A 27,968-nucleotide genomic window follows, 5' to 3' on the forward strand; every position below is an offset into this window, starting at 1 on the left:
AAAGACTTTTATTCATTTTTTTCTTATAATTTTATTTTATTAATGGCTTAAATTAACAAAATGGAAACTGTTAAAAAGGGAAAATAATATTGACTGAATATAGTTCTATGTCAGCTCTGTAATGTTTCCTACTGTCTGCATACATTTATCAATACTCAATAGGCTTCATTTCTGATAATTTAAACCAATACCCACATTGACATCGTTTCGGCTCTCCCTTGTACAGATGCATCCAATGTATAACTAATGATTCCTCTTCACCTGAAATGATAATGGAATATATTTTAGTGTGAAAGAGAGAGACAACAGCTGAATATTGTATACCAGAGTCTGTCAAACAGCAGAAATGTAGCATACGGAGGGAGTGTAATGCCATATGTTAAAGCAGTAAGCGTAGTGAATGAGGAAGATCTGTCAAGGCTAATGAGAAAAAAAGGAAAACGTGTTGTATATGAAATGTTAACTTGTATGGGAAGTAGAGCTCAAGTGATCTGATAGATAGCTAGTGTCTGAGAGTATTAAAAGCCTGAGAAGAAGTGCATAGGATTGATGACAATTGGTATAGGATATTCAACGTGACTGGCCAATGAGTGATGAATGAATGAAAAATATAGCATTTATTAAAGCAATACATGACTAGATAGTAGGTGTGTAGTGACAACAGGTCTACTGCTGTCTCCACACACCTAATAAGAGTCAAACAGTAGTGATTTTTCACCATAGATTGTTACTACTGCCTTAACCTTTGTTGCCAGGCATCGTGTGAATGGTCGAGTGTGTGTATGTACATATTGATAAATAAAGGTATACATGCACACACATGCACATTTGTCCAGAGAGGGATGCATATTCCATTAATTTTAAAATCCTTTACATGAAACATATAGAGTAGTGTTTCTCAATCTTTTTATGCCATGTCCAACTTTGATATTCAAAAAACAAATGTACCTCATCATGAACCGACAAAGTAGATTTGTATACAAGTTTTATTTATTTGTCCCTTACTTATGCACCAAACTGAAGTAATTCATGTCCTACTTAGAGAAATATTGATATAGAGGGTAATTCTGTTAAACACCATATCTGTACCTACCTATGTGTGCATTTGTGTATGTATGTATGTGTGCATTTGTGTATGTATGTATGTTTTTCTCCTTGTCTCCGTATTCTTTCTGTTGAAGAGCGTAGCTCGAAACGTCAAAGACTTTCCGTATTCCCGAGCGTCATACTAATATATCCTTTTGTTATTTACACCTCCTGTCCTCGTCTGTTGTTATTATTTGTATATTCTCCCATATATATATATATATATATAGTTATAATAATAATAATAATAATCCTTGCATGGAATTTATAAATATTCTAATGCATCGCTATGTGCGTTTCCACAAATTACATATTTCTTAAGATTATAGTCTGTATTCCTAGGATGATTATAGTGTAGTCCATGGTATTCATGGACATCATGTAGATCATGTTCATGCATTTAAATCATCCCAGGAATACAAACTATGATCTTAAGAAACATGTAATTTGTAGAAATGCACATTACGCATTAAAATATTTTTAAGTTCCATCTAAGGATTATTATTGTTATTACTACATTTATCCTACATAATATCAGCACAGCTTGGTGCAACCTCAAAAAACTGGTATCGCCAATTGGCATCATTAGGCTGTAGCTAGCATAATAGAATAGGAGCTTTTATATGCATATTCAAAACATTTCCCATAAACGAACTTAAAGAATAAATATATATAGATACACACACACACACAATGATCATTTAAGCTATTTTCCCATGAAGCATGGGCCAGTTAGTACAGTGAAGCAGTCTTTCTGTGTCAGGTGGCTTTCCTGTCACCAACCCTCACTTGTTTTCAAGTGCAGTTATCTTCCAATCTATTGAACAGCTAACAGTCTGGACATGTTTTATGTGAGGAACTGAAAACAAACAACACTGCTTAAGGAGACTTTTGTTTGCAAAAATTGCACATGTTAAGACATGTGAGGAGGCCGTGATACCCTTTCATGGTGGACTGGGAGACAGCAATACAGGCAAGAACCACCCACTATATATATATATATATATATATATGATGATGGGCTTTGTCAGTCTCTGTATACCAAATCCTTCACAGATACTTGCCCAAAGTGACATATAGTGGGACTGAACCCGAAATCACATGGTTGGAAGGCGGATTTCTGTACCATGTAGCCATTCTAGTTATGAGTATATGTGTGTGTGCCTATATATATAACTACCAATCTGAAACAGTAAAGAGCAACAGGTTCACTGACACGACTCAAACCATTTAACTATTGCTTACCAGGTAGTTGTATTACAGATTATGCTACCTTCCATCTCAATTTTTGGTGATATAAAGTATTACTGCTTTCTCAATTTTACTGCATTACCTCCTGTAAGTTATTTATCAGTTACTTAGCAATAGCAGGATAGTATGGCCTACTAATGTAAGTTCCGTGCCACAAACGGTGTTCCTGCTTTTCTGACTAGAAAATTAGGTAGGTAAATAAATGACAACATAAGGAGGGAGTAACATACAGGAAGGAGGGAAACACTTGAGTATATCAGCCAGTGTTTGGAGGAAAGTATTTATAATATTTCAATCATCTCAGAAAAAGATAAAGGAAATACTGACTTTATCCAAATTCAAATGTAAGACTTACAAGATTGTAATTAAATACCACAAGGTATTTAGTTGGACATTACTGATTTTGAAGCAACACTGTTAAACAAAAAACACAGTATTGCTGTTGAAATAATAAAGCTTCACTATGTATCAGAATGACTACATGTGTGAAAACAGTGGATTAGGGTTCTTTATGTAATACAGACAGAAAATAATAGTGTGAAGATAACAGATTAGGTTTCATTATTTATAACTTTATATAAATAAATACTCACAGAATGAAAGTAAACATACTTTATTATTTCACAGCAAAGATTAGTTTGGGGGATTCAATGAGAATATGCGAGCTGAAACTGGAGCATCATGATTTCAAACCTATTTAACAAATTAACAAGAATACGTGGTGAATGTGCTCACACCAGCCTATATGCTTACATCAGATGTGTATTGTAATGTTTTACACAGACACAAAGTTGGTTTGTATATTTGGTTGTGTGTGTCCTGTAATTTCCTATTAATCACATACCATAATTCTTAACTTCAGCAACAAGACCGGCCATTATAAATTTGACACTTAGAAATTTTTTTACTAAAATGTTACACTTGTTAAACTGGAGGGATAAACATTTTGGATTAAATTGGGTGGATTACCATTGATGAGAAAGCAAAGACTTTACCCACTGTTATAATTGTCAGTTAATTGAAACAATGCATAATATGGAAAAAATAAATAATTAAAAAGCTTTACTTACATATACATCCAACAAGCCGCATATCAAATAGTGATGGTACAAGGTTGGGTTCACCAGAAGTCCCTTTTCCCCTTTTCTTCACATTCATTTCAAAAGGATCCTAGAAAGGAAAATGAGACAGATGCCAAATGTGTAGGCATGATACACATTGCTATAACTGATTTCAGCCATATAGTTGTGACTATAACCTGAGGCAACATATATACAAACACATCACATACAAATTATATATTAGACAGTCACACAGTAATGTGAATCACATTATGCAATTACACACATACATGTATTATTACCATCATCGTTTAACGTCCGCTTTCCATGCTCGCATGGGTTGGACGGTTTGACTGAGGAGTTGCAAGCCAAGAGGTTGCACCAGGCTCCAACCTGACCTGACCTGGCAAGGCTTCTACAGCTGGATGCTCTTCCTAACGCCAACCACTCCGAGTGTAGTGAGTGCTATTTATGTGTCACCAGCACGGAGGCCAGTCAGGCGGCACTGACATCGACCACACCCGAATGGTGCTTTTTACGTGCTAGTCAGGCAGTATTGGCATCGGCCACAATTTCACTTGACTCAACAGGTCTTCTCAAGCACACGTATATTAGTATGTATTCACACACACACACCTCTACATCTGCATAACATGTCACTTTTTGAGACATGTTCCATGCCAAGTGATGGATACGTAGACATTAAGTTTTTCCCCTTGGCATAATATTTAACTGTGTATGTATATATACTTGAAAGATTAGGAGTTATATTGAATTATTTCTCTCTTTTCAAATCCTACTGTTTTCATATAGATGTGTGTACATGTATGAGTGTATGTATGTAAGTGAAAATAAACCGGAAGCTTGTGAATGTCCAAAGATAAGGACAAACTCAGATGGAAAGCCACAACTTGAGATTATAAACCTGAACATTAGATATTTACTCTAACAAAAGGTACTAAGTTTTTTTAATTTGCCCATGTTTTACAATCTGTATACATATATATTTACATACATGTGTGTATGTATACTCACTTTTGGTGTGAACATTGCTTTAACTCTCTTATGAATTCAGTAGTAAGAATTGTTTTATACAGTTCAAATAATTTTCAAAATAATAAAGGATTTGGGTGGGTTTAGTAAATATACCTATATATTATTTATTGGGATATTAAGCTGTTTAGAATATCTTTGAAAGACGAGTGTTTACCAACTGAAAATCGTTATTGTTCATACAATTTTTGCAGACTCGTGTAACAGCAATTGTGGTTTTCTCACAATTAATTCCGGCATTTTTTTACTTTTCTTTTCAATTTATTATAAATCCTTTTCTAGAAACGCCAACAGTTGTAAGGCTATGATACGAAAATACTGACAACATACAAGTTGAAAAGCTTGCTGCTAAAGCTAATATGAGCATCAGCAAGGGACATAACTCAGACAAAAATGAGTTCTAGTCCTTGATTCATAATTTATTAAATCATTTATTTCGTATATTTATCTTTAAGTGTGATTGTATACGTTACAGTGACTCTAGGTTTGCTTTGATCTGTAATCAAACGCTTCCTGCTTTGAACGACTCCACACAGTTTTCAGGTAAAGTTACTATAAGTCATATGTCAGTGTGACCGTCTCGTTTTTATTATTATTATTCTGTGTCCTTCAATTTTTTTAGATGGCAGTGTAATTTGAAGGATATTTAGCTGTTATTTCTAGTAGGTACAGGTGCCTTCATTCATTGGCTGTGTGGCACAGGAGCTAATGTACTGACCAAAATACACCACTCTGCTTACACTAGATTACCCGACTAGCAAAATCGGATCTTTCTGATTTGACGGGCACCACTTGTTTTCGTTAAGAAACACTTTCAAACTTGGGATACTGGTAGAATGTGTCATATAAAACAACTTTTTCTCTTAGCCTTCTTAACAAAAATTTGTACATCCCAAGTTATTTCATGTTAAAGTTGTATTTCTGTAATTTCAATCAATCACTGACATCTATTCAGCTGAATACAGTTACTGCTGTTTTTGTAAACAATAATTTTTCGCCGGTGTCAAGAGAGGGTTAGGGTTATGGTTATGAGTTATAGGGTTAGGGCTATGAGTGAGGTTATGGCAAAAGTAATCATAACCCTAACCCTAAAGCTAAAACCAGTACAAACGCACGAACGATGTCATAAATAACAGTACCGCCGATAGTTGTTGTTGACAAACAACGGCACTAATTTTATTCAAGGGAAAAGATCCCATGACACCGTTAGAATATGTTGTTTACATTCTACGGCAGTAATTGTTTTCACCTCAATAGACGTCAGTGATTGGTTGAAATTACCGAAATACGACAATTTTTTACATGAAATAACTTCGAATACAAACATTTTTACCATTATTTACATTATTTACATTTGACGGATATTTGTCCTCATCTTGTTTGTTGTTAACACAACGTTTCGGCTGATATACCCTCCAGCCTTCGTCAGGTGTCTTGGGGAAATTTCGAACCTGGGTTCTCATTCCTAACGATGTTACTATTATTATATTATTATTATTATTATTATTACTATTATTAATCAGGTCGCTGCCGTGAATAGAACTCGGAACCTTGGGGTTAGTAGCCCGCGCTCTTAACCACTACGCCATATGTTCTATAACACAAAATATACAAGTATACGAAGTTTGAAAGTGTTTCGGTACCAAAAACACTACATAAAACATTAATGGAAAGTGTTGCCCATTATTTAAGTGTTGTTGTTTGTTTCTTCTCGAAACATGAATGACTCACAAGGGCCGGTTTCATTGGCGTACAGGTTCCCCACTTGGATGGGACACCGGTCCGAACTGGAACGTGGAAAGAGTGAGAGAAAGTTGGGGCGAAAGAGGCAGCAGAAGTTCGCCATTATCTTCTGCCGGAGTTGCGTGGAGCTTAGGTGTTTCGCTCATAAACACACACATCCCCACCGACCCCAGCCTAATCCATTTCTTTCCTTCTATCTCACACCTCCTATTCAGAGTGAAACACCGGCGGCATATAAACAGACCAGCCACCCGCTTTATCGTAAAAGCAATTCCCACCCCACTATTGGTTCAGTGCACTATTGGTTGGTGACCAAACGGTCACCAACTTCAGGCAACTGAAAACTACACCGAATTAACACGTGCAACATTCTATCTAGTAAGGAGTTGATATTGTTGTGAGGAGCTATTGATGTCCACCACCAATACATATTAAGACTCGAGTCATAAACCAGGGGTCGGGATCCAGGATCTTTTGCGAGGCTGTTGCCCAAAAGTTTCTTTAAAAAATACCATATGAGGTGGGAATCGAAATTCATAACAAATGGACCCATTTTTATGTATTCTTTGTTGTAGCAGAGCATATGCAAAGGGTAATGGTTTGAAACTGCTGGAAATAAAATAACAATTTTATTATATTTAGTGTTGGCTCGGCTAGAAAGTGTGTTGCCGGGACAACTAGGGCAACACCCCTGCATCCGCCACTGTAAACTGCCACGAATGATGTAATACGGGAACGAAATAGCATTGAATTGTAGCAGACAATACAGAAGGAGATATTTGTACTCCTACGTGTAAACTGTAAATTACTGCTTACTCATGTTGTTTTCAAATTTTGGAACAAGGCCAGCAATTTCGGAGAGGGAGGCGGTCGATTACATCGACCCCAGTTGTTGGCACTCCGTCGCTTACGACGTCGAGGGTTCCAGTTGATCTGATCAACGGAACAGCCTGCTTGTGAAATTAACGTGCAAGTGGCTGAGCACTCCACAGACACGTGTACCCTTAACGTAGTTCTCGGGGATATTCAGCGTGACAAGGCTGACCCCTTTGAATTACAATCGACCCCAAAAAGACGAAAGGCAAAGTTGACCTCGGCGGAATTTGAACTCAGAATGTAAGGATGGACGAAATGCCGCTCAGCATTTTCCCCGCCGTGCTAACGATTTGGCTAGCTCACTGCCTTCAAACTGCTAACCCATATTGACCACTAACAAACCAGCTAACTGGAATAAAGGACAGCTCTGTCCATTATTCCAGACATATTTAAAAAATAAGGCAACCACCGTCAGCTTTTCAACCATTCATCTTAACCAGAAAATGGTAAGAAGCCTCTCTGACCTATTCGAGTGCTTTGAATATTTTACTTCACTTTCCCAACCCCTACTCCGAACCTACCCCTAATCTACTCCACATATAACCTTGGCCTACATAACTCCCATTCAGTCTGTATTTAAATGATCATTTCTTCCTTTATTCATCGATTTGCCTTATCGTCTGCTTATTATCTATTTATCAGGAACTATCAATAAAAACACATTCACTGATTCTTTAATGCTGGTTCTCTCATTCAATTTATTCTATTCACTCCAGTTTATCTATTCACTTATTCGGTTATTCCGTTATTTATCTAAGATACTCTTCTTCCCCCTCTCCACCCCGTTCAGACATTTATCAATGAATGTTCTGTTCTTTTCTTTTCTACTCAAGGCACAAGGCCAGAAATTTTGGAGGAGGGTGAGGGGAGGGGGGCAGCCGATTACATCGACCCCAGTGCGTAACTGGTACTTAATTTATCGAGACCCGAAAGGATGAAAAGCAAAGTCGACCTCGGCGGAATTTGAACTCAGAACGTAACGGCAGACAAAAAATACCGCTAAGCATTTCGCCCGGCGTGCTCGCCAGCCCGCCGCCTTCATTTATCAATGAATATTAGACGCGTCTCCCGTTTACCTACAACTCATGTTTTTGTTTTGTTTTTATCTTGGGGGGGGGGGGTCGTTCGACCAATAATAAACACATGTACTAGTTCTATTTCACTTCTTTTATTTTTGTTTGTCAATTGGTTAACTATTTAACCAATTAACTATTAGATTGTTTGATTAGTCGTTCGATCAATCAATCAGCTTCGTCAATTGAAGAGTGACCAACCAAAAGCAATGCAGGAGATGGAATTCTGGAGACAAATAGTTGATGGTGTTCGTTTGCGAATGATGCGGTAGGTAGGTAAACAACAGGAACGACAGATATAAATGTTTCCAACTAATGAGAAATCTTCTAAATCATAAATTCCCAATGTTTTCTATCTAATCAGAAAATAATTAAATTTATGTCACTGCCGACACACTATTTTTAAGATAGCGTGTTAGCACTGCCTTTAATACCAAAGAAAGAAAAATAACACTAAATAGATTGAGCGATGCGATTTTAACAACTGCTATAAATGTATCAATTATAATTATATTTTAGTATAAATTAGTGTTGTGGCATTAATTGTATACAATATATTCTATAATCATTACTGGTATCATTATAGTTTTATATCTTGGTCAATTCAAGTGATTTGGTAACAGCTTTGATATTAATTTGACGTGTGTGCGTGCGTGTCGTAGGCATTTTCTGCTTCGCTAATCTTTAGCATTATATTTACATCCGCTGGGTAGTTGTGTTCCACAACTCTACATAGCCCCTCTTCTTTATCCCAAATCACTATGTCAAGTCTATTATGTATCAGGGACATTCCACCAGCGCTCTTTTTACTATGAGTGGCTATGGCTTCTACCATACTGTGGGATTCTTATTTCTTTGGACTTAGGCTTATCCTGCCAATGGATTTCATTATATAGTGTCTTAAGATATACCGTCATGACATTATATATATATATATATATATATACACATATATACACATATACATAGCATATAGGCATGGTAGCTTCTGTACCCTTATGTATAAGTGTATCCTCTCTCTCTTTCTTTCTATGTGTGTGTGCGTGTGTATGTGTATGCGTCTACGCGCGCGTATATTTGTGTGTGTGTGAGATTTTAGCGTCTTTCGTCTTGTCCAAAGAAAACGTTTTGCCTGTTTTGTGATTATGACGTCATAATAGCGATAACGTTTCTCGGAGATTTTCGTTTCAAAAGTCTTCAGTCTCTTTCAACCTTTCACGGTGATTAGAGGCTAGGGAATGTGTGCGCCAGGGGACGTACCCAGGCAGTGAAGACTAGAGTGAAGTGAGAGTCATCTTCAGCTTGTTTTCAGTGTTTGTGGGGATACTTTATGCACCCTTAAGTTCTTAAACACCCAATGTAACATGCTGGTTGGTCGTATAACATAGTTACAAGGTGTACGGTAGTGTCGCTGGGCGATCTTTCGATACTAATTCTTTTTGTTTCAGCGTTTGTTTACATCAATTCGGCATTTTCCGTAAGGGAAGAGTTTCTTTGCTCTATTAAGCAGCAAACAGCAGGGACAAAGAAAAAAAGCAAACATAAACACACTCTCTCTCTCTCTTTCCCTCTCCCTTAAAAACATATGTCAGTTATCTCTCTCTCTCTCTTTCTATATATGCATATATCCATACATATATGTACATACCTACATCTATATGTATACATATGGGTACAGGGCATCACAACACAAAAAAAAACGTTAAACTATATATATATATGTACACACACACACACACACACACACACACACACACACATATATATATACATACATACATATATACACACCAAACTTTATATCATTACCTCTCTCCCTCTCTCTCTATATATACATACAGATAGTGAGATAGAGAGAGAGTATGTTTATGTTTGCTTTTTTTCTTTTTCCTTGTTTGCTGCTTACCACAGCAAGTCTTAGCATACCAACATCAAAAGAAATCGCGCCCTCTATCTCTTTCGCGTCCTTTCCATCTTCCCTTACGAAAACTGCCGAATTGATGTAAACAATCCCATGTGGTCGCTTTGGCAGTTACCAAATTAGTATCGAAGGTATGCCTAACCGTATGAACTTTTAGCCAGGCGATTCCAGTGCAGGAAACCTGGGGGGCCCAACCAGAAGCATTCCTCACTCACCGTACATTCCCGCAGAATAATTTATCCTAAATAATTCTGTGACAGCAAAGAGAAATAACAATAACGTTAAATAACAAACAAAATGATAAACAGGAAATGATTATCACTTAAATAATTCATGCGTATATCAACAGAATATAATTATGAATATGGTGAGTATTTTAATAAGAATTTAGTTTGTTACTTTCAAAATGTTTGAGCATCTTTTCAATTTACTTCTATAATAAAGCAACATTTATTCTTCATTTGATGAACGTGGTATTTTAATTAAAAAAATGTCTTGCTTTAAAATGTCTCAACATTTCAAATAATTTTTGTAATAAAGCAACATTTATTCTTCATTCGATGTTTGATATATTACATGAACATGGAGAGTATTTTTTAAAAATGTTTTTTTGCTCAAAATGTCTGGTCATTCGACGTTCGATATCCTGCACCAGATTGGTGAGTATTTTAATAAAAATAAGTTTTGCTGTTAAACGTTTGAGCTTTTTAAACAAGTTTTTTGGATACCAAAATATTTATTCTCCATTCGATGTTCGATATACTGCACACATCACTATTATTATAACATGACAGCAAGTGTATAATTTGCCTTGGTCTCTTTGTGTTTATGTTGCAGTGTATGTTTGTCAGTCTCCATCACTCATTTTCTCTCACTCCTCTCTCTCTGGATTTCCGATTTGAATCTGTCATCGACATCTTTCAGACACGCATTTTATTTTTGTTTTTCTATCTATCTATTTAGCTAGCTAGCTATCTGTCAATCTGTCTTGTCTGTCTGTCTACATGTCTATCTACCTCCCTATTTCTGTCTGTCTGTTTATGTATGTATGTATGTACGTGCGCGCGCGTTCATGTGTGTATAGACGTTTGGATGGGATAATACCTCTGATGAGGAACCATCTGCTGCTCTTTGGATAGTTCGTCCGCTTTGGTCCTCACCTGACACCTAGCTCCCAACTGTGGCTCTTCGAAACTGTGCATACAACAGCAGCCACACCCCGTGCAACGGCTTCCACAGGCCGGCTGAACCATGATGAGGATAGACGACAGCTTTCAACCCTCGGTGATGCATATGAAAACTGGACCCGGTGGACTGCACAAGGAAAAGCACAAGATATATTCAGCGGGCAGGAGAGCGGACCAGCAAGCGTTGCTGGAGCGAACAGGGTACAGTGAAACACAAAAGAAGCTGCGGCTATCCATTGCATCCCAACTTATCTCTAGTCGTCTTGACTCCGTTGCAGTCCTGGAGCGATAAGCAAATGACAAAGCAGCAGGTATGGATGCACAGGAAACTGTAAGGCGGACAAGGACATAGGGTTGCTCTCCGTTACTGAAGCAGCAGTGGAGTTCGGCATTCTCGTGGATGTCTGAGGATTGCCCTCTTTAGGATTGTTCTGCGCATCTCCTATGACCTGAGGAAGGAGCTAGAAAAGGTGCCCTAAACATGGACCTCTTCACCTTACCCTGGCCTGCATCCTGCGCCAGGCGAGGATCGCAACCATGTGGTCGAAATAGAAAGACGAAACTGGTGACATCGCTCACCATTGGCGCATGGACTGTGCGAACATTCTGGCACAGCTCCTAAGCAAACAGACCTGTGAGACGGACAGCGCTTGTTGCAAGAGAACTCGGCAGGACAAAATCCACATTGCAGCTCTGAACTAGACCAGGCTTGCAGGCAAAGGTCAGTGATTGAGGTCAAAACCGGCTATACCTTCTTCTGGAGTGACCATAGCAGCAACCAACGTCGTGAAGTAGGAATGTGTTTTGCCATCAGATCTGGTCTGATCAGTAAGCTAACCATTCTCCTCAAAAGACTGAATGATTGATTTCAGTCTCCCACCGCAGAGGAAAGTGCCAAGACACCATCATCATTACCTGTGCCCCCACCATGACTTTTACGAAGACTTGGAAGCCCCCATAGCAGCTGTGCCTCAGGAGGACAAACTCGTCGTTCTCGGCGACTTCAATACCAGAGCTGGTACAGACCACTAGACATGGGAGGGAGTCACTGGAAGAAACGGAGTTGACAAGAGCAACAGCAACAGTCATCTACTACTGAAAGCCTGGGCAGTGCACCGTGTTTCGCTTGCCCAACGCCAAAATGACGTCTGAAGGCATCCATGCTGCAAACATTAAGACGCGATAGGCTGGATGTTTGGATGATGAAGGCCATGTGTGACACAGAATGCAAAACTCGACATGCACATCCAGCCCAGGCGGCGACCACAAAGGAAACTGGCAAACAAGCCACTAAACATTGGCAGATTGGGATGACACAATGCGAAACAGGACCTCAGTGAAGACCTGGGCAACAAGTTGAGCCAAATAGATATTGGTAAAAAGGGAGTAGAGGAGGACTGATAGTAAACTATTCAACCTGCAGAGACAACAGGCCAAAGACAAGGCAGAAGAGGACTCAATGCGTGACTTCCTGTTTGCAGACAACTGCGCCCTCAGTTCCACCTCAGCTGCACCAGAATATAAATCGATCTTCCACTGATTGCAACAACTTTGGCCTCACAGTCAGTACTCAGAAAACAGAAGTCATGCGCCAACCTGCCTCGCAGAAACCTTATGTAGAACCAGTGGAAAGGGGAAACTTGAAGGTTGTTAAGTTCACAAACTTTGGTGGCACACCTTCCAGATCTGTGAACGTTGACGATGAAGTTGATACATGTGTCACCAAGTGAAGCTCAGCATTTGGGCGGCTACGTGAATTAGTGTAGGAGAGGTGAGGCATTAGACTGGCCACCAAGTTGAAGGTGTGCAAAGCAGTTGTACTGCCTACACTGCTGTACACCTGCAAAACTTGGACGGTTTATGAACACCATGCCAAACCGCTTCCACAGGAACTGAGAAAGTTGTTGAAAATCACCTGGCAAGGTCTCTGGAGCTGATTAGCCAAGTGTTTAACACACTGCTGAGGAGAGCGCAGATCCAGTAAGAAGGCCACCTTGTTCGAATGCCTGACACACGACTCCCCAAAAGACTGTCCAAGTAAGGTGGACAAAAAAAGCGCTTCAAGGATACGCTCAAAAGCCCCACTGAATAGCTTTGAGATCAACCTCAATACCTGGGAAACGCAAGCATAAAAACTGCCATGCCTGGCGAATGGCCACCTCGTACGAATAGAACAGGGCTGCAAGAGCATAAAGCAAACACGAACTGTGCAACTCCAGAGCCAACTCCTTGCCTTCAGTCCCAACAGATCACCGGTACCCGACCTGTGGTAGAACCTTTTCGTTTTGTATCGGATTGATCGGTCATAGCCGGACACATCGCCAACCGTCCTCTTCATCCACGTGATGTCCTCATTCATCGTTGACGATCTAATAATTCTTTCTACTATAAGCACAGGGCCTGAAATTTTGTGGGGAGGGGGACTAGTCGATTACATCGACCTCCAATGTTTCTCTAGTACTTAATTTATCGACCCCGAAAGGATGAAAAGCAAAGTCGACCTTGGCAGAATTTGAACTCGCAACGTAGCGATGGACGAAGTGCTGTTATGCATTTTACCCAGCGTGTTAACGATTTTGCCAGCTCGTTACCTTACAGGACGATCTAATAATGAAAGTGTGTGTGTGTGTGTATGTTAGATACATACGCACCCACAACTTAATGTTTCAGTATAAATTGTCTAAGAATTTACAAGATACATTTTAGTCGTACTTGGTAGGAATGGTAACTAAATTTCGTTCAAGAGGAAGTAACTCCGGCTCTCCCAGAAATCGTTTTAGTTTTGTAAGAATTTCGTGGTTTTCGTTTATTTTTGTTTTTCTTAACTATCAAGCTGAGAAAAATAGTATTTTTACCTCCATTTTTTTAGCTTTATATGTAAAACGGTTATGTGTCTCCAGCCAGCAGGCCCGATCTACACGAGGATGCTACTCGAGAAAATCATTGACCGAATAAGGCACATGAGATGGAAGGCATACTTCAATGACCAAGCTACATTGCTCCCACAGGTCAACAGTTACAACATCAGATCCAGAAGTTTCCCACCCAGAAACAAAGACCTTGAAACCTTCATAGCGGACCTACTGGATATCAACTGCAAACTTGGATTCTGCAAATCCTCCAGCCCTTTTCAGTGCAAGCTTTCTTCTGTTATTCATCTCCTTAAAAATTCAGATTGGGCTTTACTCTTCTCTGATAAACAAATAAATAAATAAACTAGAAGATGCCATCACGTATGATAGCCTCTTAAAGAATAGCATCACACAAAATTTTCGAAACATTTTTCATAAAAAGCTTTACTGTATCATTTGAAAATCTGCCAAATGCATTCCATTGCAAAAATTACCCGGTAACGAAGGGATGCTCAGCGAGTGTGTGCGTACCAATAACGAGAACTGCTTCACGGATGGAGATTTTATATTTCTATTCATACATTGTTACATATGTTTCGGCATGACATATTATTATGGGACCACCTCGCCATGCAGTTTTCTCACCCTCCCTCCTTCGCCCTTTTCTCCCTGTCCCCTACTCATCTCTTTTTTGTCCTTCTTCTCTCTTGTCTTTCTCTCCCCAGTGGGTTCAAAAGGGAAGAACCAGCCGTGTGTCAATGTCTGTGGGAGTCTCTATGAGAATCTAAAACAACGAAAGCATGAGATAGTCATCCTCAGTTGCGAGTGACACCTAGTTTTGCAATGGAGCCTTGTATTCGGCAGACACAACGACCCAATGAATAGTGAAAAGGTAGAGACCTGGTCAAGTCTCTATTTGCACTCTCGTCGCATCAGCGAATGATGGTTCTGCAAGACACGACTACACAATGCTCCTAGCAGCCACTGACCCTATGAAGGAAGTGTAATGGTGTTGGTGCTGGTGTCTTGGCTTGTTGAACAACCATCACCCCGAATACTATTAAGTGGGACATAGTTTGTGCAGAACCGGTCCCACTCTCTCGTCCTTCAAACTTGTATTAGTCTGGGTTAATAAATGCTGCGAGCCCAGTAATTACCTTTTCTTAGTTGAGCAGATGTCACATCTTGGATGTGCCGCTGGGTTGAGGATCAACAATTGTGTCCCTGTTGGTTCGAGACAACTCAGGCACCCAAAACATTAACGAAACAGTGGTACAAATTAACAACTCATATTTGTTCGCAAGTGATATCTTTTGCCTTTTACTTGTTTCAGACAATGGAATGCTGCCATGCTGGGGCACCGCCTTGAAGAAGTTTTTTGGTCGAACGAATCGACTCCAGCATATTTTTTTTTCTTTTTAAGCCTGTTACTTATTTTATTGGTTTCCTTTACAGAACTGCAAAATGTCTTATGGTTAAGCTGGTTCCCATGCATTTCCCTGAAGAGAAGATTAGTTTCTTATCAACATCATCTATTCCTATGGAAGGTATAATTTGTAATCTTCGAAACATATGTTGGAAATAAAAGAATTCATTTAACATATGCGTTTTACTCCATTTACTAAATCTATATATTTAATCAAGTACCCAAAATAACAAGGAGTTTCAACCTCATAAACAGGAGTTACACCACAGTCATTTTGCGATCTTTGCTACCCTGGTATCTATTAACCAATTTATTTTGTCCGAGTTAATTATTAACTTAGAGAAAATAAATACATATAATAAAAAATATATATAGATATATGCATATATATATACATATATATATATATATGCATATATATTCTACTATATTCTACTTCTTCCCCTTTTTCTCCCTCTACCACTCTTTCTCCTTACCCCTAACTGGTCACATGTGTCCAGTCACTCACTCTTTTCATATCTTGGTCTCCCCAACTCTTTCACGTCTGGCCGTATAGTCTTTTTTGTGTTTATTTCACTGTTTCGTTTTCCCTCCGCCACTACCCTCCATGGAACAAATTTAATTTGTGTCCGTGGGAAGAGCCATTTTAACGATGCGTCCTGCTCTAACTCTTCGAAACGCCAATGTTATAATGGTGGCAGCTGATGAAGGAAATGTTCTCTATGTGGCCTGTGTGTTTTCTGTACCCTGTTTATCATTTTGTGCATGTTTTTTTGCAACACCATGTACCCAGATATGCATCTATATATACATGTAGATGAAGGTATGTACATACATCTACATATATATATGCATATACTCATATATTATATATATATATATATATATATATATATATATATATATATGCATGCATATATCTATGTGTGAGTGTCTGTATTTACATCTTTAGCAGTTTGGCAAAAAAAGACCTATAGTTAGTTATCAGATTAATTTAATGGAGTCTAAATGGCACAGGTCAGGCAGGTAGCAAAAATGTTAACCTATTCTGATCATCATTATCTAAAGTCCTTCCATATTGGCACAGGTTGGATGGTTTGACAGGATCCAGTAAGCTGCATCAAGCTCCAATGCCAGCTTTAACATGGTTTCTATGACTCGATACCCTTCCTAATGTGAACCACTTTAGTATACTGGGCACATTTTCCTGTGATACCAGCACTAGCATGTTTGCCAATTAACTTGTAAGAAGATCCTTTGATTGAGTGGAGTTGTAGTAGAGAGGGAAGCAGCTTTATTGCAGGTGGTGAAATACTAAGGTATGATAGAGGGACAGGCACAGGTAGCTTGCTATAGTGGAAATATATGACTACCCTGCATTATGAGGGTGGATATGAGCAGTTGGAAGGAAGACAAAGATTGGGACAAGGTGTCAAAAAGTTGTCCAAAGGTTATCTTGCAAATACCAAAACATGGCTGGTGTTTGCAATACAAGTACAAGAATTTTAACTCTAATGAAACTGCAGTCCATTTACTGTACACCATTTATGAGTACAACCTCAGCGGCCTTGATACAGAAAAAATATTTTCTGGTGTATATTTGATTTTAAAGAATGTTGCAAGTTTATTCATCAGGTTAATCCTGATCAAGCAGACTTATGACCAAAGATAGGCATCCCAGCTGTGACCATTTCATCTTTTTATACATCCAGGATTTATATTATCCAATGTGTGCCTCCAATTTTGAAGATGGTTGGTGTAATTTTAAAAGAAATTTGGCGGCTATTTCTAGAAAATTAAGCAACCATGTAGAGATCCGCTGAAGCTTACTTCACAATATTTTCATATTCTGTCAAGGAAAATAAATGGAAAAGGTTTCCATAATCATCCATCTAACTGAAGTAAGGATTAAGAAGATTCATGCTAGGTACAATGTACAAGATTAATCCAGAGACCTACATTTCATTCATCCAAAAGTGTCACTAGTATAACAATTGTTTCTAATTTAGGCACAAAACCAGCAATTTTGAGAGGAAGGGGTTAGTCAATAACATCCATGCCAATACTTGACTGGTGTTTTATTTTGACACACTCCCACCTACCTCCAAAGGACAAAAGGCAAAGTTGACTTTGGTAGGATTTGAACTTGGAATGTAAGAGTCAGATTAAATACTGTAAAACATTTTTCAGTGCTCTAATGATTGTTAATAATTGTTTCAGTAATTTTGAGGGGAGGGGGTTAGTTGATAACACTGATGCTAGCACTTGATTGGTACTTTATTTTTTAACTTCCAGACAAAATTCAAGAGAAAACAATGCTCTAATGTTCTTGTCAATTTACCACCCTAACAGTGCTACTAATGCTGGAAGATCTATGCACCCACCTCTACACAATCACACACAGGCCATCAAGTTTGAATTGACAGGATGAATATAATAACTTAAGCGGCGACTTTAATCACATTAGAGCATTTACCTGGTGAAATGGAATGGGAGTTAATTATTCTAAAATATGATTTGTTTTGTTACCTCATTTCCTGCAAGTTTTGCCAACAATTCAAACCGTTCTACACCAACAGCATGACCAAGAGCATCGGGCATGGAGACGTCAGAAGCTGTAAGACAAAACACAGAAGCAATTAATGACAAAATATTTATAAAAGATAACTGAAGTTTTTATTAAAACACTGCATTAACTGATATCAGTCATGCACTTCTCACCTTGTTGATACAAAGCAGGAAAATATCTTGCAAACAATAGATTGTATGATACTTGTGTCGCATGCACTGGTTGCAAAAGGTGTGCATAGGTCGAAGAATAATGAAGCAAACACGCCTTGCTAGATGTGTAAAGTTAGTCTCCATGAACGATGTGATACAGCTGAGCTGAGGGATTAAACTAAAACAAATCAGCTATAGTGCACACAAATGTAGTTTACATTAAAATGGATATGCGATGTATAGAAGGATCACAGAGGGGTTAAAGAAATGCCAGGATACCCAAGTAGAAGAGGAAGACAGACAAATGATAAAAGCTGATGTCGAATCTCACAAACAAAATTAATGTTGCATGGTATATTTTAGACAAAATACAACACTATATAAATACACTGAATACCATTAGTATTGCATGGAAAATTGTATACAAGACACACCATGAATACTGTGTGGGAGAAACCATAAAGACACCAATACTTTTATAAGTACAGCAACATAGATATAAATACTGAAAGGAAAAACTTCAAACAAGACATAATCAAATATCTAACACCATTAGTGAAGTATTAAACCTTAGACAAGAAACTCTATATGAAACATCAACTTAACATTGTAGAATACTCAGTCACTTACATGCTAATTTAATGAGCAGATAATTCACTTGATCAAACTGTTTGCTCATTGTCAAAACCAATAGTGAACCATTTACATTTGACTTAAGGTCCTTTAACTCAGTAAAAGATCAGTTGTATGCTAGTCATTAAATCTACCTTCCTATAAAATGTAAGGCTTCACATCAATCATCATCATGATTTAATGTCTTCCTTCCATGCTGGCATGGGTTGGACAGTTTGACAGGAGCTGGCCAGGCAGGCGCTTGCGTCATGCTTCTGTGCATGTTTTGGCATGGTTTTTACAGCTGGATGCCCTTCCTAACACCAAGCACTCCATAGAGTGGGTTGAGTGCTTTTTACATTGCACTCACAGAAGCAAGGTCAATTTTGGCATGGTCTTTACAGCTGGATACCCTTCCAAAGGCCAACCACTTTTCAGTGTGAACTGGGTGCTTTTTAAGTGGCACCTGCATTGGCAGGGTCACCAAGTGACTTTGCAAGGCAAAGAGTCTTTGAGAGGTGAAGGGGCTTTGGAGGTGATCTTGTGTCAGATGATGAAAAATTAGAGTGTGACAGAGGCAGAAACAGATGTCTTGTAGAAGTCCATGGTTACCCAACGAGAGGGAAAGAAAGAGAACAAGAGTTAACAAGAATGAGGGTAGAAACAGTTACCTAAAGAGGGAGTGGGAGTTAAGAAAGAGGTGTGCTGCTGTAAAGGAGATACACAGTTATCTAGCTAGAGGTAAGAGCAAGGGAGGGAGTGAGAGAGAGTGAGCAAGAATGAGGATAAAATTACCATCAAGTTCCACTTAAAAAAGGAAACCTAGATGTGGGTCTATCAGAAGGAGTTATTAAAAAGAAAAAAAACACTTAAAATAACAGTCGCTACAATCAATAATTAATCAAGGTACAGCAAATATCTGAAATACAGAAAATAGGTTAAAAGAAAAAGTTTATAAGTCATGTTTTGTTAAAATAATTATTTCATTAAAATGTCATACATTATGTTAGTGTATAACTGTTAGCAGAGCGAAAATTGATTTAATTTAATGACTGAAATTTGATTTTTACAATAGCAGGTAAAAGTCTGTGAATCCATATCTGAAAACAATGTCAATATTTTTACTGTACATTGACATTAGCAGCTCAACAACATTATATAAAAGCATTGTGATCTAACGTTATGGACCACTGTATATATTGTGTGTGTGTGTGTAATGTTTATGCTGACAATCTAAAAATATACCAGTGTTAGACTGTAAACACAAACTCTAATATAACTATTTTATAAAAAAACTTTTTTGCATTTGTTATAATTTGTTTAAATCACTTCATTCAACCAAAGAAAATTTTTACATCAATCAACTGTCCATAATACCATATGTGTCAACATTTTCATTTCACATCCATTTTCTATGCTGGCATGAATTGGACAGGTTGACCCAGTCAAGTCGGATGTCATTCAGAGTTACCGCCCACATACACAAGGTCACAGGACTCCATTTCACTCAGACACATCAGTTTTGGCATGGTTTCTATGGCTGGATGACCTTCCAAATGCCAACCACTTTATAGAGTGTACTGGGTAAAGTTTATCATTGCACTAGCAGTTACATATCAATCTTTTACTGATTACACTCAGTGGACTGCTGGCCATATTGGAGTACCACCTTTGAGGGATTTTTGTTGATCATATCAATTCTAATACTTACTTTAGATTTAATTGATCTCTACTAGTCAAAACACATTACAAGACAAATACATGAACCAAATTATCTAATGTATCCTTCCTTTGTGAAGATGAGATTTGAAGGAATCTAGCTGCTATTCTTGCAAAATTGAACAACCACAAAGGGTTTTTATGAGGTCACTACAATCAACAATACCCATTACCTACAAATTTGTTCGACAGCAAAAACTATTTATCTGCTGTAAATTATTTTGATAATTACCCAAAAATGTTAAATGTTATTTAATACTAATCATGTCATTGTGTGTGTGAGTAAACATTTTTAATGTGAGTACGAGTTGAAAGCTGGGTGTGTGGGAGGGATTTTAAAACAATTGTTTCTAGAGCCAGATGCTATTACAAAAAGTAGCCAAGAAAGAGACGTTTCTGTTTTTCCTTTTTCAACCTACCTTACTCTAGAGCAGTAGTTCTCAACTGAGATCCATATAAGATTTTTGGGGGTCCACGTAAGCAAAATAGTAAATTGGGGACGCACAGTAGTATATTAAAGGTCCATGAAAAAAAATTTGCTTCAGATGTATTTATTGCAGGAAACAGCTAGTTTTCTTTCTCTAACATTTTTCATTGTTCAACTTTCACAAGGGAATGTTTGAAAAACAAAATAGGAATTTTGAAAGAAGTATCTAAAAAGCTGTTTTTAAATATCAAATGGCTAAGAGGGTCCACCAGAGTAAAATAATAATCAAAGAGATCCATAGATAAATGATGGTGGGGAACCACTGCTCTAGAGAAAAATACAGAGGAGACAATAAAGGATTTTTATCTTATACCCACGTAGTCGATAGCTGCAGCTCCTTAAAAAAAATTACAAGTAGCTGTGCCTCCCAAATAGACATTTCTATTAACAAACATACGATTGTTTGGAAACCAGAATGAATAATTAGCTCCTAATACTTGTTTATATAATATGTGATAAACCTAAGGTTAACAACCTATCCAAAATAAACATTACTGCTATTTCTATTTTTATATTGACTTGTAACAGAATACTATGAAAACACTTACATTTGCTAACGTCTAGGGTTTTAAAAAAAGGTCAACAGGATACACGAACAAAAATAATATAAACTGTTGTAATAAGTTAACGCTCGTAATGCAATCGTGAGCCAACACAAAAGATACAATGGTTAAAAAAGGAACCAGTTAAGTGGTTAAAGCACAAATAACCAGCAGGTAGATCTGGTTTAGAGATAACCAGAATGTCAAGGTCAATTTGAGATCACAAGATAACGGAAATAACATGTGGATGTGCGTGTGAAGATAATAGGTGAGGAAGGTAGGAAGTTCGAAATTTTGGAAGGGTATGTATCTTCACCACTTCTGTGATATGCTATTTTAACTGCTCGACCAAGCTTAAAACAAAAGCTCCAGTTAGCCCTGCGACTGATTTGATCGACATTAAAGAGTTACAGCCCCTTGTAGCAGTAACTCATAAATTGACAATTTAAAAAAATATATTTTTATAAACAGAAAATTATAAAAACTTAACGCAATTAAAATAAACATTTCTTAGCCCTGATTGAGCTGGCTTATGATCAAAGATATTCCAACCGTGACCATCTCGTTTATGTAATCCTGACTACATTATCCAACAGAACATTCATTTTTTTAAAAAATGAAGTATAATTTGAGGAAAATTTATTTGCTATTTCTAGTAAGTCAAGCGATGACAGAGAACCCTTGTAGGCTAGTAAAAGAAATCGTAATTTTCTTTAGCAGAAGGTAATTTATATTTTCATTAATCATGTTTTTTTTCATTCGATTTCTTCTTTTTATGTCAAGCAATGGAGGAGGATCAACAACCGTATAACCTCTACAAGTCCTCTAAGATCGATACGATTTATAATCAGTTTGTACAACTGCGGGTTAATGTGGCCAGGATGGGAATTCTATGGTGTCGGGGAAGGCGTATATGTGAAGGAAGGACAGGAATATTTAGTGCAAGTACTTGGCGATGACAGTTCAGAGTAGCAGAAACTATCGTAGGAACTGTAGAAGAGGAAGTGAAAAGAAACAACAGTTGTGAAGCCATTGTCATTACATGCAATTTCTTGACCTGTTAGAAATAATCAAATTTCCCTCAAATCAAAACACACTATACCGTCTGAAATAAGAAATACTGAGAAATATAATGTAGTCCAATATTTAAAAAATAGTTGCTTACAGCCGGAACATCTTTGATGCTAGGTCTACTGATTCAAAGCTAACTTGGAGGTAAAGCATCATCAATCACAATAAAGTGAAGAGGTTAAATAACAAATGGTTAGTAATTACTCTTGCTAAAAAAATAGCGAAAGAGGAGGAAAAAAGAAGCTAAAAGCTAAAAGCGGTGAGTACAAAATAATGACCTCAACTCAATATCAGAGGTCATCTGAAATATATCGAATAACCTGACGGAATTCACAAGAAATGGAGCTTCGAATGAGATCTAAGACCAACGAAATGACTGCGTATTCGGCAGTGAGCTGTAGAAAATTATATGAAGTAGGCCTTAAGTTATTTATTAACACCAAACCTTGGCTAAGAACTGCAGGTAGCATATTTGAATAATTAAAAGAATAACATTTTTTTAAAGTAACTGTCATAATAATGAAAACTATGTGGAAGGGACAAGTAGAGTCATTTGATATTTATTTTATCGATTGCAGGAACTCAAAGATCCAATGACAGTTATTTTGCCTTACTTCCTACTATTTCTCCCACTACACCACCAAGTCGAGAAAAGGGATTACCAACACAGTCGAACTACTTGACAAGTAAATCCCTTTTCATTATCCACTAAAGGTTTCCAAATAATAATTATAACAACGATAATTTCAAATGTTGGCACAAGGCCAGCAATTTTAAAGGAAGGAGTAAATGAATATCATCGATCCCAGTGTTCGACTGGTACGTTTTTACACGACACCTAAAGGATGAAAAGTGAAGTCGACCTCGGTGACATTTGAACTCAGAACGCAGTGGTAGACGAAATACCGCTAAGCATTTAGTTCGGACGTGGTAACGATTCTGCCAGCTCGTGGCCTTAATAACAGTAGGATAAATTAAGTAATGTTTAATAACAATAGGATACATTAGGTAATGAAGTCCTATATTACACTGAAATATTGTTGACTACAGCTCTACTCGATCAGGTTTATGTAAGGGATTGTGTGACACCTGTCCAGTGCCAACCTTAACTTCCTTACAGGTTAAACAACAAACTTGATTACTAAACCCTTTTCTAAATTTGTTATATGCAATCTGTTAATTTGTTATACAATTTTAAGGTCTACCGTGAACCAGCTCATATCTAAGTATACTTAACAGTTAAACAGAAAATGTTAATATTTTCGATAAATCATAAATTTCAATACCTACACACATGTTTTACAACAATTTGAATGGGAGAAAAGGCTCATTATATTTGGTTCTGAAGGCAAAACTTGAAATTTTTATGAGGAAAAATAGGGGCTAATGCATAAAAAGATTCAGGGGGCTTTCCATGCAAACAATCCATTGATAAATAAAAGTAACTAAATGTGAAAATGCTTTAAAATAAGTGTCCTGGACACTAACTGCAGATAGATCCAAAAATAAATCTAATTTAATTGCTGAACACAGTCACTTATCAAAATTATTTAAATCTGTTTCCACTTGACAAACAGCCTGGACTTTAAACTCACTTCAAGTAGAAATGGATCACACATTGTAGTTTAAACCTAAATCTACTTTGATCAAACCTAAGCTCAAAGACATTCAAACCGTAAGAACCCTGCCTTATAGCATATAAAGACATATAATGTATAGTTTTCTAATTTAAAATCGTAGTTAGTGTGGTCTAAAGGAATATCTTAGTCTATTATAAACAACTAAACTTAGTGCAGAAATCTTATTCGCCACTAATTCGTTAATAACAATGGGTAGCCCCATAATAATAACTCTTATGTGATTGTCTGGAAAAAAGTTGCCCCTTAAGCAGAAAAAAAAGTAGGCTCACTTCATTCCGAATATCTGAGCGAAATGAAAATATATTCAATAATGAAAGTATTAATATTGTACTAAAAAAAATCTGTGGTATTTGTTTTTTTTCCTTTGCATTTTAAGTTGAAACCCATGCAATTGCCCAAATTAGTTCCTCTATCCTTTAGGCTATGGTAAGGACATGGGGACTATTCACAGCGTCCCTTAACCATTAGTATAAATGTGGCCGGCGTGGTACATTATGAGGACAATGGGGATGTTGTTGGTAGTGAGTCATCATTTGAATTGAGAAAACGTATCGCAACAAATGTAAGAAATCCTGGGAGAAAACATTTCTATGAAATTTAAAATGCTACTACTTTTTAAAAATGAAAATATCATTCCACATGCAAATGACATGTTTATATGCCTCGTCTATTTTAAATGAAAACATTAGGACGGAATGAAAAGAGAACGTCTTTCATTACTCAAAGATAATACAACCCCACCCCCATTTCTTTCACTATTTTACCCAGGTATTCTTGCAATAAAAGTTTTTGAAAGGTATCGAAAGAACCCTAAAATAAAGTGATCGTATGTTAGACATGTATGTGTGTGTGTGTGTGTGTATATATATATATATATATATATATATATATAGAGCGAGAGAGAGAGAGAGAGAGAGAGAGAGAGATATGAACAGATTAGTAAAGATATCGATAAGAAACGATTTTCTCTAGGTCATTCCCTCATCTATCAGTCCTGTGGTAAAAGCGTTCAATCATGACCATTTTTGTGTAACTGAGACAACATCCGACATGTGTCCTTCCTTCTTTCGAAAACGGTAGAATTTGAAAGAGATTTGGTTGTTATTTCAAGCAGATTGGGAGAACGCCTATTAGTCTCCTTGAAACCCCACCTCATCCACCTTTTATTTTTCAGATTCGTAATTTATGTTTGAAAAATACACATGTAAAAAGAGAAGCTTTAGAAGCACTAGATAATTTCCGACTCTAATATACAGGAATGCAATGTATATATTAAAATATTTGACCGTTTGCACGAATATAAATATACATATATATGTGCAGAGGAGTACAAGCGAGAAAGGGAAATATTCGATACAAAAAAAGAATCTATATATATATTTATTATAAGTCGAAATTCTACTTTCATCGTAAATAGTGGCTTACGTGACACAATGCCCATTCAATAACCACAGCTAAAATACAACAATACTAAACAAACGTGACTGTTTTCACCTTGAACTGCCCTCCCGCTCTCACCAAGCGACACTCAAGTAATTAAAGCAAAACGTAAAATCATTGTAAAAACGTTGTGAAAAGAAGCCACAACTGTAATTTCTAATGTAAAACAGACATTAAGAATAATAGAGAAGCTGTTTTGAAGAAAGATGGATTTTGTTACATAAGAACGAAATGAAGAAGATTGCAAGGTTGGTGCAATATGATGTAGGTGTGTGATATGCAAATGAACCAGTAGTGGCGGGGAGGATTGGGTTAATTCAAAGAGGGTCTTACTCACCAACTTTGCCTTTATGGTGGTCAACTGGCTTGCCACCAGCTGAAGAACTTCTAGCCAGACATAGTAAAACTGGCCGCTGTTTACTCACAATATTTGAGGCAAGCCGACATAAAGAAAAAGCCATGCTGCTAAAGAGGTTCACTGACGCTAAGAAATCTCGACGAGATTTTAGTGAGAGTTCGTCTAGGTAACCGAAGTACCTGACGTCACTTCCTGTATTTAGTGAGACTACGTCACTGGATCACCTTTCCCCTCCTTTCTGTAAACAATTTCAATGACAACGTGAGCCTGTCATTGGAGACTTCACACGGTCGATCAGTTTGCTTGAAATAGCAGCCAAATTCCTCTAGTCATTATGGTCACGACTGGAAATGCCTTTGAACATGGGTTTGCTCAGTTAGGGCTGATACTGGGCTAAATGGCAATCATAACTGCACAAACAAGGGAGCTCAATCAACTAGAAATAGCTCCTAAATTTCCCTCAAATTCACAGGTCTTTAAAAAAAAATGGAATGGTTACGGTTGTGTTGTCTTGGATCATGGGTTTGCTGAGTCAGGACGGGTTGATCTAGAACTAAGCAATAACCTCCAACGGAATCTACGTCCTCGATCAAACTGCAAAAAATAGCAGTCATATCTCCCTCAAATGGTTCTCAAAAAAGACAATGAAAAGACAAACTGAATAATGTGATTTTACATTATGCTTGGTAAAAACAGCACGGTCTTGACCGCAATATTTTTAGACCATCGGCTAAACGGCAACAACCACAGTGACCTCTCACTCTACAACTATATTATCACGAGTGATAAGGGCCCGGTAGTAACATTTAACCCGGCCACATCTGACCCATCTACCTGTTTTATGTTGGAACTGACCAGACCTGATCCCTCACGCGTATTTCACAATGCCATTCTATAAATAAACAATCACATCATGGAAATCTCAAAGCCACACGATGATACGTGAATATTTCAAAATAATATGAATAAATATTTCATTTGATAGAATAATCTGAATGCTAAAGGGTTAAACTACATTCGCTCCTGCAGTTTAATAAAGCCAAAATATGTCTATGCTGACAAAGGTCAAATTCACTCTCCACTCCATTCTATTTTTAACAGAATTAAATTTCGAGTTGTTTTTTCTGCTTTTCAGCAAGATAAAAATTTTCAAAATCACTACCAGTAATTAATTTTAATACATTAACCCTTTCACTGCGAAATTAAATTTCATGGTTATTCCAGTAATTACGCTAAATATCTACCAAAAAATTGGTACTTCAACAAAAAATAGTTTTAAACATGACGTTTCTTAACAAAAGATACATCGGTGTATGAAACTGCTTTCTGCAGTTAAGGATAATGACATTTTGAGTGGATATATCTGATTTTCGTAATAAAAGGGTTACATCAAATACCCTAGCTCCCACTCTACAATTAATCACATATCGGTATGGAGACTATTGGTGTAGTTTAGTGTGTGTGTGATAGCAGAACCGAGGGGAATTGTCTTAGTGGTCAAGAAACTACAGCCAATCAAGAAACTACAGCCAAATCACAACTATTACAACGGACAAAAATAACAACCGAATATTACACAAACCTATCATAGATCCCAACTTATTAATGATTAAATATTAAGTAAAGACAAATTCATAAAAGTAATATTAGTTTCAAATTTTGGCACAAGGCCGGCAATTTCGAGGCTGGGATAAGTCGATTACAGTAACTCCAGTGCTCAACTGGTACTTATTTTATCGACCCCGAAAGGATGAAAGGCGGAATTTCAACTCAGAACGTAAAGACGGACGAAATGCTTAGCATTTTGTCCTGCATGCTAATGATTCAGCCTACTTGCCGCCTTATTCAC

At 37.4% G+C, this 27,968-nt stretch overlaps 1 protein-coding gene and 1 long non-coding RNA gene across 2 annotated transcripts; one reads left to right on the plus strand and one right to left on the minus strand.

The window, feature by feature from the left end:
* Positions 1-6: 6 nt before the first annotated feature.
* On the minus strand, positions 7-27,968 carry LOC106872406 (cytochrome c oxidase subunit 5B, mitochondrial). The gene is made up of 4 exons (XM_014919403.3): positions 26,099-27,968; positions 18,059-18,144; positions 3,408-3,507; positions 7-261 (listed from the first exon to the last, which is right to left on the minus strand). Exons 1-4 carry the CDS (start codon positions 26,220-26,222, stop codon positions 149-151), a joined length of 423 nt encoding a protein of 140 aa, XP_014774889.1. The 5' UTR covers positions 26,223-27,968; the 3' UTR covers positions 7-148.
* Positions 10,294-15,704, plus strand: LOC128248597 (uncharacterized). The gene is made up of 2 exons (XR_008264775.2): positions 10,294-10,431; positions 15,559-15,704. It is a non-coding gene; the product is annotated as an uncharacterized LOC128248597 (long non-coding RNA).

Source organism: Octopus bimaculoides, chromosome 8 (genome assembly GCF_046866305.1).
Source record: "Octopus bimaculoides isolate indiv1 chromosome 8, ASM4686630v1, whole genome shotgun sequence".
Lineage (NCBI taxonomy): Eukaryota > Metazoa > Mollusca > Cephalopoda > Octopoda > Octopodidae > Octopus > Octopus bimaculoides.

Coding starts and splice junctions, on each gene's coding strand:
- LOC106872406 (XM_014919403.3), bottom strand. CDS start 26,222: ATGGCTTTTTCTTTATGTCGGCTTGCCTCAAATATTGTGAGTAAACAG. Junction 18,145..26,098: donor CCACCATAAAGGCAAAGTTG/GTGAGTAAGACC, acceptor TTTGTCTTACAG/CTTCTGACGTCTCCATGCCC. Junction 262..3,407: donor GCGGCTTGTTGGATGTATAT/GTAAGTAAAGCT, acceptor TTATCATTTCAG/GTGAAGAGGAATCATTAGTT.